Source organism: Saccostrea cucullata, unplaced genomic scaffold (genome assembly GCF_032062105.1).
Source record: "Saccostrea cucullata isolate Sc308-1 unplaced genomic scaffold, CSIRO_AGI_Scuc_v1 ctg238, whole genome shotgun sequence".
Lineage (NCBI taxonomy): Eukaryota > Metazoa > Mollusca > Bivalvia > Ostreida > Ostreidae > Saccostrea > Saccostrea cuccullata.
This window is the reverse complement of record NW_026931063.1, coordinates 187,620-201,057: the sequence shown is the minus strand read 5'-3', so window position 1 is coordinate 201,057 and position 13,438 is coordinate 187,620. Positions and strand designations below refer to the sequence as shown.

The 13,438-nt window shown below is 33.2% G+C and overlaps 1 protein-coding gene across 1 annotated transcript in view; it reads left to right on the top strand.

Annotated features, from left to right (window-relative positions):
- LOC134231244 (uncharacterized) overlaps window positions 1-13,438 on the top strand; it is a gene marked incomplete at its 3' end in the record, with an annotated part of 423,563 nt that overhangs the window by 230,630 nt on the left and 179,495 nt on the right. The window contains 1 exon segment of the mRNA XM_062713186.1: window positions 12,273-12,506. Within this exon segment, the coding sequence (XP_062569170.1) occupies window positions 12,273-12,506 (234 nt within the window).

Sequence of the window (13,438 nt, the reverse complement as noted above, 5' to 3'; positions counted from 1 at the left end):
GTCTACGCACATCATTATCATTCCGCTCCACGTGCCTGTCTTCATTTTAATGAAAACAAAGAGAGACAACTCAAACCATCATGATTAAGTTGACAGAATTACTGGGGACACGAATTACCGTATGTTAAAATGTCAATTGAAGTTTTTACTGCAAGCAAATAAAAAAGAAGAAAAGGGTCAAAATCTTGAAAAACAGATATAATTGAAGACTTCAGTCTGTAATAATTAAGCTATTATCAGTAATCATGCGTCCCCTAAGAGGAACCAGGTAATTGACGATGTTTGTATAATTTGTGTATTAATTAAGATTTACTTGTTTGATCCTAATCGATAATCAATTAAAAAATTCCCAAAATACCAATGGTTGTCAGTACGAATTGTATAGCCTCCAGGTACTTAGGTAAATGGCAGTGATAACATTGAAATTTTCTCATAATACAATGTTCACAATTTAGGGACGTGTTGTTTTTTTACTTCTGTGAAATTTTACGCGTTTAAATTTTACGGAAATAGTAAAAATTAGCAGCACGTAAAAAATATCCGTTATACAGTATGTTGTCATTGATGAAAAAGGATACGCCATTCCAAGAACGTAAAAACTTCGCCCACATGGAGAGATCAGCTCTGCACATGCTGGTTAGATGAACATGGTGATGCAGCATTTTGACGGAGGTAGGCACTGATATCAAATGTGAAATAAAAGAATCTCATGGAAGAATAACCCGGCACACGAAATTCATATGTCCCAGGAGACTGAGTAGTTCCCTTTTCGTGCATGCTTTGCAATGGAGAAAAGATTCCACTTTTTCGGAGATTCTTATAATGTTTTCTCCCGGTAATCTTGCTTCCATATGTACAGTGTCTAAAAACATTCCCAAGTATTCTAACTCTGTGCAAGGTCTTTCAGTTTTCTTTGCTGATAGAGATATGCCTAGTTTGTTAAAAATATCCAGAAACCTTTGCATTATTTCATTTGCATTGTCGTTTTGAGGCACAGTGACCATGAAATCATCCAGGAGATGCAAAATATTGGAAATATTGTACTTATTCTCCACAATCCTGCAAACTGCTGACGATAAATGGTCAAAATCTTTGGGCTAGAGCGATTACCAAACACTAAGCGTTTGAAGAAATAATACTGCTTGTTCCATTTCACACCATGATACGGCCAAAGTTTGTGACATATGTACGAAAGCCCAGAAGGCTCATTCGAGATTCAAGGTTCGAAATACGAGATTCGAAATTCGAGTTTCGAGATTCAAGATCCAGTTTAACCAATCAAAAGCTTTCAAGAATTCGTTGAATATATTTATAACAAATGGATCATTTGCTAAAATGATAATGCAAGAAAAAATGTTTTATATATTAAAACGAAATAAAAATAAAATTTGGATTACATTTTGAAAAATACGTATATAATCTTATTTTTCTAATTTAACAAAATAGTAAATACGTATATATGGAATATTATATGGTCTTATCGTTGACTTGCGGAAGAAGTAGGTCAACTAATTTTATTTCATCAGATCATTGCTGATGGAGAATGTTGCATTTGATTATAGTTAGATATGAAATTCTATGAATCGTATCTACACTGCACAATAACATAAGGGTATATATTTCATTACATTTATAAAGGGTACATTTGTGCAGTGAGACTTGACTTCTGAATCGAACTGTAGCGTTATATAAGGTTTAATAAGAGTATATTTTAGTCTTTGGCCATAAAGCTATGGTCAGAGACTAAAATATAACACCATAACGCTATATAGTTCTGCATCTAATTTAGACTCATCTACTATTTGATATAAGGTAAAATAAATACCACATTTATTTTAATTCATATTGCCAAGCTGTATTGTAGATATAATTTTTAATTAATTCAAGAAATCAAAGCCTTAGATGAGGATAAGTAGTTAAATACTTAATTTTTATGTATTTCCTCTATCAGGAAAACGAACGCGATTTTTGTTTATCAATACTACGTCGTCTTTCAAGTTTCAAGCCTTTCATTGTGTTTGGAAAACTAGGCAGGCGGGTAGGGTTGGGGTTATTGTTAATTTTTAGACACTTGACACATATTCATAACTTTATTTACATGTCATCAACCCCGTAAACAAACTAGACAATACAAAAATATATATATTCCTGATATATGTATTCTGTTTAATATGTAAGAAGCCATAATATAAATTGAAGTATATCTTGCTGATCAAAAATCCAATGATTATTTAAATTTCCTTTTAATATATATAACACTCTTTCTTGCATTGTAATTTAATTAAATGACTTATTTGTTATTTATATTTTTTTTCGAATCTCGTATTTCGAACCTTGAATCTCGAATGAGCCTTTTGAGAGCTTTTGATTGGTTAAACTGGATCTTGAATCTCGAAACTCGAATTTCGAATCTCGTATTTCGAACCTTGAATCTCGAATGAGCCTTCTGGGCTTTCGTACATTTGGGCATTATTTTCAATCTTGAGTGATCTCCCTTACAATCAATACAAATATGAGCATTCCTACAACGAGCAAGCACGCATCCTTTTGCCCCATTAAAGTTGTTACAAATCTCTCTTCTTGCACTGAAGTGACATTTCCCTTCTATATGTCTTTATCCCCTTGCTTCCTGTCTACAGATATCTTAGAAAGAGGGCAAAATCCAGACAAATGCAAAGTGCTGTTGCACCAAGAACAAGTTTGTGCTTTGGCATTGGCAAAAATGTTGCAGAACAACGTATTGTTACGAACCGACCAGTCCACCAGTATGTTGTTGAACTTCAAATGTGAGGTCGCTTTTAAGCTGAATTCTGTGGTATTCGTAAAACCCTTTTCCTGGGTAACGTGTGGCCATTTCCACTATGTCTCGCTCGTATAGATCCAATTCAGTTCTCCTTTGTGGGTATGAATTGCACATTATGTTTTTGTAAATCCCAACTGCTTCTATGAACTCCCCCAGTGTCAAGACTCTTTGAAGCCTATAATTCGTTTTTGTGTCAGTGGCTTTGTCTTCTGTAGTTGGCGCATAATATGGAATTAAGAGGGCGGTAAGATTAACATCCTTACCTGACGTTATCTGTTGTCTAAGTTGGGGTGATATAGTTTCCACTAAAGGAAGGGATTCTGCCGAGTAGCCAAATCTAGTTCTAGTGTAATCGGGCCTGCCCAGTTGAGTTTCAGATCCGGCCGCTGCCGATACAAAACGTGATGTCGAAGAAGTTTACATGGCCGTAAAGGCTGAAGAAATGTTGTAAATGTCTGATATATCAGTAGTAGGAACATTTTGTCTGGTGCTAGGATTTAGAGCTGGTGTTAAAGTTAGACTTGGAATCACCGTTGGTGTCATACTCCTGGAACTTGGCACCGGCACCTTTGTAGTTTCGCTTGGTCTTGAGTTCACAGCAGTAGATGAAGAAGCCGAGGTTAAAGTGTTAACTCTTGAAGTCAGACTAATCACATTCTGGTTCTGCACTGTAGATTTCAGCTTCGTGACAATGTCGATTAGCTCTCGATTGCCGCCATTGTTGTTATTATGCTGGGATTGCGCACTTGTCTTTGTTCTGTTTGTAGTCTCCTGTTCCACTAGACGTATCAACATTGATCTACGAGCGTTCTATGGGAAGTTTATTCCGCAATTATTTAAAAACTCTTTCAAACAGGAAACATGGCAGTTTGTAGGGAGTTCTGGATCATATGGGGCAGGACTTGTGGATCGTTTAGGTCCCACCTTACGTAACGTTATTATAAAACACAAAGTCAAATTTGAAGTAGTCGAAAAAAACCCAACGCAGATGTGTTTTTGAAACAAGTCAAACTCCCAAGATTCAGAGATGAAAAATTTGGTTACCCAAAGATAAGACTTGTCTTCGATAAATACTGTAAAAGCAGAGATATATTGCATGTATACGAAAATTAGCATATTCAAATTTTTGCCGCATTCACCGGGTATGGAGTGGTTGGCATAGCCATGAATTACCACTGCAAATGTAGCGCTAACAGATTAAAAAGAAACTTATATTGTCTTTGAGTTTAAGTAAAATTTTAATATCTTACTCTAAATAATTTTGAAACATCGTATTAGATTACTGTAATATTGGGACTATAGGTCGATGGGGGTATATAGGTCGAAAGGCTCGTTTTCAGCTTTAATTTGGAAAAATCCCTAGATAGGACGACTTTTCTAAATAGGATGAGGCTTTGTTTCTCTATTTTCTAAAGATGCTTACGCAGATACTACGTATCAGAACAGGTAAACCTCTAAAATTTAATCTGTGACATGAACGTGTCGAGAAAATAAACTGGTATTTTAAAGTAATACACGCTATATGAACGCTGATTTTTGTGTGAAACAAAATGATTAAATGATTCGAAACACATGAAATGAAATGAAAAAATAATACTATCCACAAAATGTTACTATAGAAGTCGTTGTAAGAACAAAACAATAAAGCAATATCTGGAATTAAGAATTCAGTCTTTTCATGAATATTGATGAAGGAAGTGCATAAACAGTGGGCCTATATACAGACACGCATGTCCATGGGAAATCATAGACAAGGCGGTATGTTGCATTTTAGCAACAATTATCTATAAAAGGTTAATATGGATCATATCAGAGTCGACGGTTGATACTGATTACATTAAAAGATAACAAAGCGTTAATTGTTAAAATCATGACCCCTGGGGGTAGGACAGGGCCACAATAGGTAAATCCAAGTTCTACATTGATATATGAAGGAAATTTTTTTTTAGATCTTCTCAAGAATCGCAATCACAGTGCTAAGAGTGATTCAGTTATTATCATGAAAGAATAACATGACGGTCGCGGGAAAGACATGGTGTTTTCACAGTATTTTACACCACACAAAGTGACCAATTATCCCACAATCTCAATCCTCAGAGCAACAATTGCCTCCAAATCAGCTTATATGTAGATTCGTTAAACACTGAATTATCAACATTGTGTAGATTTTTAAAATTATTTTTTTAATTTCAATTTTCCAAGTAACTGATAACAGATAATTTCTTAACCGATTGCTATCATTCCAAGCTAGTAATTAGTTAACCAGTTGCAAATTGCCATCCATATATATATGTGTAGTTCAATTTATGTACACCTGAAGACGGATTTTGAAATCCAGAAAGCGCTTACAAGTGTTAAATGAAATTTGGAAACTGCATTTTCTTTTTCTTTTATAATTTTTTTCATCTGTGTGACATCGACTGTATATTTTCAACTATATATATATATATATATATATATATATATATATATATATATATATATATATATATATATATATATATAAAGCACTAAAAATGACCAACGACACGAACAATGAAAATTGTCAAATTTTCCGGACGACCTGTCCCTTCCAAATGAAGGGTCATGCCCTCATTCAAGGGGAGATAATTTAGAAATGGTGAAAATTTGGCAGCATGTTCTAAGAATCTTGAGAACCTTTGTGCCAGGAAAGATGAAACATTTATGGAACATCCTCAAGTTGTCTAGATCAAAGAATCAGGGGCATTAAGACCCTAAATATGCCCCAACCATAATGGACAAAATATTATAAATATTAAAAGAATTATGATTGAATCACACCTTTTCAGACATATTTTGACGAAAAAAATCACTTTTAAGACATTTTGGGGTCAATACAAAAATAACACAATTTTCACTGATTTCTGGAAATTTTTAATAATTTTTTTTCTGTAAATATAATCAAAGAAATAAAAGATGGATTTTTAATACAAATACAACAGAAATGATCTTATACATGTGAATAGAAACTATTTTTTTTTTTAGCTAAAAGTGGTAATAAAACGGATTTTAATGTAAAACAGTTGCTTTTTATGTTCAAAATCAGAGATGCCTGGGAACTTAAGATGTCTTCAAATGGACTCCACTCACAATATGTACTTTACGGTAAAACTATTTTAAATAAAACCCTATTAACTCTATCTGAAACTATGAGAAAAAAAAACCTTTATATTATTTTGAATTCACAGAAAAATGTTAATTTTTCAAAGACAAGTACTATTTCATGTATTCAACATAAAAATACATTGAATGCACAAAGTGAACAAACAAGAAATGTATTCAACTTAAATATTTTTAATAACAATTCATTAAACTTGACAAAAATAACAATAAGGGATTTCAGTTTGCATAAACAAATTCCAGAACTCCCATAACATCACACCACTCATGCCTTATACACTACATTTACTCATAATAAGATAATGTTTATCATCCTCACAATGTCATGAAAATGAATTAAGCATGAAAGAATTAGTTATACTAGTACATGTTTGTCTGGAAAGGTTTTGTAATTACACTGTACTACAAGAAATAACAAGTACTTGTATATAGTCATGTTAAATTAACAAAGTTCAATATGCAAATCAACACATTGCATAATAAACTGTAATAGTTACTTTTACCTAAGAAACATTTTGTGATGCATTATGAATTTTACATCAGTATATTAATTTTGATAACAATAATTCATCAAGTATAATCAAATGATAATAACAAATCATTTGTCGAGGTACATAACTAATCTTCAATATTTAAAACTGAACTTATTAAACTCATGCAATGAGTCTTATATGTTATTTGGATGTACAATGTACTATTTCTTAATTTCTCAATTATATAACAGATGTTAAGAAATGATGCAGTGGATATAAATCAATGGCACAATTCTTGTCACTCTTCCGTTTCACTTTCTGATGAGTCATCCATTAATGCAGGAAGCACAGCTGCATCCTCAAGGTAGTCAGCCCAGTCTTAAGTAGGTCTCATTGCAAAGTATGTGTGTCTTTCGTAGCTGAGAAACCACAATACTGAGGCCACATGGGCACATGCCCCGACAACCCTGGCTCCAGCACGACACTGACAATACCAACCAGTAACAGCTCCCTCTGAGTGCTCTATCCAAAGAAGGTATTGTTTACTTGAAATATGTCGACTCTGGATCCTTATCCGCAGAACATCAGGAATATCAGCATTTACCATGATGACGTAATCACCTTCTTCATCCATGTGCTGAGCAGTGTACCCCTTAGCTAGCTTTAACTGGTAAACACCAATAGTCAAATTACACAGATCCTCCTCTGAGAGACGTGGAAAGTCCAACGAATCAGCAGCATTGATTGGGGTCCATGACTTGACTCTTCTGTGCAGTCCTTCAGATTCCACTCTCTCCTGAAGCTTGTTTATCTGAGGCGCTAAGTACTATATAAGAGATTTTTTTTTACTTCAGATTCCAATTTTATCACATATGACTATTAATACATGCATAACTTAATAAACAAAAAAAGAGTTTTTGAACTTTGGACATGAGTGTAATGAAAAATTCAATATAAAACTTATGTACAGTAGTTTATACTGGCATAGCTAAAACATATGAACATAAAAATACATGAACAATGAATTTTTCCACAGAGTAAAATAATGGAAAGTTAAAATGAATATAATAAAAAATACTTGACACAATATTTCTTATAATTTAATAGAGATTTTAAATTAATAATTACAATTTGTATCTATTAATAAATTCATAAAAAAGGAATGAAACAAATACTGGCATGTCCTTACCTTCATTTTAGCGGCTAAAATCACATCATTTTCTGGGTTTCCAGCATTTAAAGGTTGTCTGTACTTATTACAGAGAGCTGCAACCAAGCACACATAATCCCTGATGAAGGGTATCTGGGTATTCGGGACAACATTTTGCAAAAACTTCCACTTTTTCAGTCGTCCATTCACCGACTCAACAATCCAACGGATTTTGGTGACCAGTCTCGAAGTATTCGCCTGCAAAACATTAAAAAATAAATATACATTGTAAACTGGGGTACAAAAAATGTAATTACTCTTAATTAAGTATTTACATTGTGAGCATGTCATATTACTGACTTTTATTATTAATACACTATAACAGTGTATAAGATTGAAATATAAATAAATTATTATAAGCTTCTTTTTTCTTTTAATTTTGATTAAAAAAGAGTTTTAAATTGAAGTATTATGTGTGTGTGCATTTTTATACCTCATCTGTTGTGTGTTGTTTCTGGCCCTTTGGAAGGAATGCAGGCATCTGATTCCCAAGCTGTCAAGGAAACTGATTGAATCTCTGAAGCCACGGTCAACTACGAGGACATCCTCCTGATGCAGCCAATCTTTGAAGTTCTCCATGTTGGACTGAATGTTGTGTTTCAGAATGCTCGCATCGTTGTTTTTCTGGTCTGCAAAATATGGTCCGAGGACTGATATTATGTAGCCGGTCGTAGACACTATAACCATCGGCTTGACTAGAGGTCGGTTTTTGTGCTGGCTGTATGACCTGCGCTGGAACCTGAAGTTGCTACTTTTTTGGAAAAAAATGTAGGTTCCATCCACGACTAAAGTAGCTGGATTGTGTAGATCACTGCCAAACAGTTCCTTAGCAAGTGGCGTTGTGTGATCCTGGATAATCTCTTCCCTTCAGATATGGTCAAATCCCACATATTTGCTCTGGAAATTCCTGTTAAATTCACATAATCTGCGTCAGAGAGGCCATCGCTGCTGTCAAAGTCGAATCTGTTTTTCTTATTTCTAATTGCTGCTGCTCTTATTGTCGAAATCAAAGAAAAAATGTCTGTTTTGTTGAAGTAGGTGGTGTCATGTACCGACCTGGAGCCAGAAGATGGGTTCTCCAGACATCTGATAGCATCATCTTTCAGAGAAAAGTCTGGTGCTAAGTGGGATCGGCAGCACCGTGCACCCGACAGCAGAAGGTGTCCTGATAAAATGAATATATGATGCCGTCTCTCTGCAGACAGGGTGAGGAGCCTCGATGTCCTCTTCTAACATATGACACAGGATGAGTGACTTTTTCCTGATGAAACTATGCACAATGGAATAATGTTCGGACTTTTGGCATCTGATTTCAGAGACTTTGCCGGTGGTTCATAATCTTGCTCTGTTTCTTTTGAAGTTTTCTTTATGGACTCGTAGAATTTCGTATAACAGTTCAGGCATGTAACATATACATAGTTTTTACAATTAACGGAAAGTCCCAAATGTTGAAGGTATAGTTTGTACGATTCAGAAGATCCAGGCTTTATGAAACGTCTTTGATCAGCTTTGGTTCTTTTCCCACAAGATATACAAGGATATTGTTTTGGACCATCTCCAGGCATTCTACAATTAAAATATAAATATCAAAATTAAATTACTATATATATTATGTATGCACATTTTGTCTTTAATTATGGAAGGAGAGGGGTTTACTTGTACAATACATATAGTATATACATTTGCATAAGATTTTCTTTATATATGAAAGAAGGAAATAAAAGAAAGAAACAAGCATGTGATTTGGAAAAAAATATTTTTTGAGTAATTTGAAAATTATCATTATCAATGTAATTAAGATTTTAGTAAGAAATAAATACCAATATTACAAATAAAACTTATAAAGCGATAACTAATCTATATATTCACATATTAATGTATAATGCATGGATGCTTGTACAGTGTAACCAATATTTAACTAATAGATAAAGGTTAATGTAACCAGGTATAATATATAATTATTTCATTCATGAAATCAATTTAAATAGCAGTATTATTGATTTACCTATTTGAGTTTAATGAATAAAAATCAGAGACATAATATTGGGTAATCTAAATTAAAACAAAAAAGCTAGATTAATCATGTAATGACAAACATTTTTTTTTAATTTAAATTGTGATTTAAATTAATTTATAATATTCGAAGGTAATCTAATAATTTTTTTATTACTTACGAAAAGTTAATTTTACATTAATAATATTTTTATTAGATCTAATTGGTTTAAAAAAAATACATTGTCCCCACAAGAAAATAGAAAGAATTTATATTATTTATTCTGCAAAGAACATTAATTAGATTTAGTGATGTTAGCTAATTTTAAAGAAACTAACTTTTTTATTTCGTTTTACCAAAAAAAAAAAAAAGAAAAAAGAAAACCAACCAACCAAACAAACAAACAAAAAAACCCTCGTACCATTTTTTTAATATATATTTTTGACTGTTATAGCACAAAATACATTTGCACAGAGTAAGGTCCCTTGAATTATTGAATATACAAGCACTCTAGACTCGGTTGTTATTTGTACTCAGACAGAGAAATATGTTGGCATTTTAAACACCAACATAGAAAGGTAGTATATTTATATTTTAATGCCAAATCGATTAAAAGTGATAGGCCTATATAAAAACTTTCTTGCCCGATTACCTAAGAATCATTTCAGCTGACCACCACTCGATCAGACAAGATCCCGGCATACTACATGACCCTACAGCTTGTGTGTACATTTAACCAGAATATAATTTTGATGACAAAATGGCAAGTTACACGGATGCTATACATAATATATGCACTTATACATGTATATTTTCCGAATATGTAAAGATTTTCACAACTGATAAAACGCGGCTAATCACGCAGATCAACCGGCCGATCGAGGGTTAATGAATCATGAACATTAGGCCCTAAATCAAAGAGAATCGATGATTAAGTCAACTTTTTATAATCTATATTTTTCTTTTAAAGAAGATAGCATGTTGTGATCCTGTTTGTTAATATATTCAAGATACACTATAGATACAACTGTTTGACATGGTTACAGAGTCTGTCATGTCAATAATATGTTTGGGAGGGGATTTAATTTTGAGCAATGCATATAAATAGTGCATGCAAAATGAAAATTACTCTGATTTTCAATTCATCCCTACCTGCTAAATGGTTAGATAAATCTACTGTCACATTCGTGACATTGTCTGTTTTTGACTGAGTCAGACATCCAACTTTGTTTACGTCTGCTGCTGTCTGCTGTCATTTGAATATAAAAACCGAAACCGGAAGCGATCAAAATCGCGCCTCGAAAAACATCGTTTTATATATTTTTCATGGTGGCCGCATGCAAACAACAGAATGATATTATTGGAAATAATTTATTGTGCCATTTTAAACAATCTATTAAATTTTTACTGTGTTGTTTTCGTGCGACCATATCTAAATCTTGTTTGGAATATTTGATGGACATTTCTCAATTCCGGAAAAATCACACAACTTCACATAGTGATAACTCAACTACAAATCAAATGTTGAAAATTTTATTGCTATATACATCAAACTGGACATCTCGTTATATGAAAAATAAACCATCTTAACGATAGCACTGGTATAAAAATGTTTTAAAAATATTGGGCAGCTCATATATGCTTACGGCCTCTGATTCTTTGTTCAAATCATGACTCCCTGGGGTAGGGTAGAGCCACAATGGATATCAAATATACATGTATAGATAAAATCTTTAAAATTCTGTTCAAGAACAGCAAAGCCATGATTGGTCATATTCATAGGAAAGCATTCTCAGGTAGAAGTGTTGATTCAAATTTGTTCAAATTATGACCTCTGGGGATAGGGCAGGGCCACAAGGGATGATCAAAGTTTTTACATAGAATTATAGTAAAACTCCATTATAACGAAATCGATGGACCAAAGAAATTACTTCGCTATATCCGAATTCATTATATTCGTATAAGGAATTCGTTGAATTTATAAAGCTGGGGATCCAATATTACTTCGCTCTATCCATGATTTCGCAATAACTGTGTTCTTACAAAATGAGTTTAACTGTATATATAAAAAGTCTTTTAATTTGAAAAGAACATCATCGCAAGAACAGCAAAGACATGATTAGTCATATTTATATGGAAGCATCTTCAGATGGATTCAAGTTTGTTCAAATCATGACCCCTTGAGGGAGGTTGGGGCCCACAATAGAAAATCAAAGTTTTACATAGGAATATAGAGGAACAATCCTAAAAAATCTTACAAACACAACAAAGCCATGATCAGTCATATTTATATGGAAGCATCCTTAGGTAGTGTAGATTCATGATTTTTAAATACAAATACTCTTGCTTCAGTAGGTATAGATATTTTCGACCTTTGGACCTTGACCTTAGAGTTTAAACCACTTTTTAAAAAAAAAACTTTAACCTTGGCCATAACTTTTGAACAGTTAGCACTTGGTCTTTCATATTTCACAGGTGTATTCTGTGTGACAAGGCCTCCTTTGGATACTAACAGTTTTGACCTTGACATTTGGAGTTCGACTTGCATCTTAGAAACTTCAAACCTCATCATTAGCTACCATATAGGGACATAGTCTTTCACAAACACATCTGTTTAACTTTATGATGAATGCTGTTTTATTTGTTTTGTAGATGCAAATTGCACCATGCAGAATATACCTGGAAATCTTGTTGTTGATGATGATAAAAGCGAATATCATGGAGAAATGTCTCTGGATTCATGTAAAGAAAAATGTCTTGAAGATGTACAATGCAAAGCCATGTATCATACCAAAAATAACTGCTTCATTGTTAAACAAGATGCTCCTACCCTACCTTATGGCAGTACCTCTCAGTACTTCTTCAAGTCCTGTCTTTATGAATATTGTAAGTGACATACAGTTTTAAACTCTGTGGGTCAGAGATCAGAAGATCTTATGCGATACTAAGGTGTATGTCATCCTTCCGTCTCTAAACAATTTTTCAAAATGCTACTCATTTAGTTTTGTTCGATTTCAATATTACTTTGTGAACAGTGTTGCCATGATTTCTTAAAAAATGGAAATTTCTGAGAATTTTTTTAAAATGCCTCTTACAATTCTGGTCTGATTTCAGTAATACTGAGCACCACAACATGAAACACATCCTTTAAGCTTGGATTAATGGTAGCTTATAGGTCCTTAAAGACGACTTAATGGTTGTTTTTAAAACACTATTCAGTGCCTTTAAGCTACTTCTAGGTAATAAATATGCCACCAGGTTTCAATTAAGCCATCTCTAAGTCATTAATGGTTGCTTAAATGTAGCTAATGGTGGCTTAGTGGTAGCTAAAAGGTGCCTAATAGTAGCTTCTAGACATTCAATAAGTCACCATTAAGCCACACTGACTTGTAGGTGTTATAGTGTTCAGACTCCATTAAGCAACCATTAAGTCACAGTTACGCAGTCAATAAGGTTAAATTTATTGGTAAAAATTATTTATAATTATTTATTCTCAGAAATCATAGATATCTAGTTCAAACATTAGTTAATTTATCAAAAATAATATAAAAGAAAGAAAATAAATATTTTTTTTTTAAAAGCAATATTCCTAAGAGGTTTCACACCCACAACCCTTGGACTGAAGGGCGACCACTTTAACCATTAGACTATTTCCGCTGTTGAAATAAATAGGGAAATATTAAACTTTAATTTTTTGCAAAAATTATTTGGATTTTGTACAAGTCTTTGTAGCTCACCTGAGCCGAAGGCTCAAATTAGCTTTTCTGATCATTTTGTCCGTCTGAAAACTTTTCACATTTTCAACTTTTTCTCAAGAA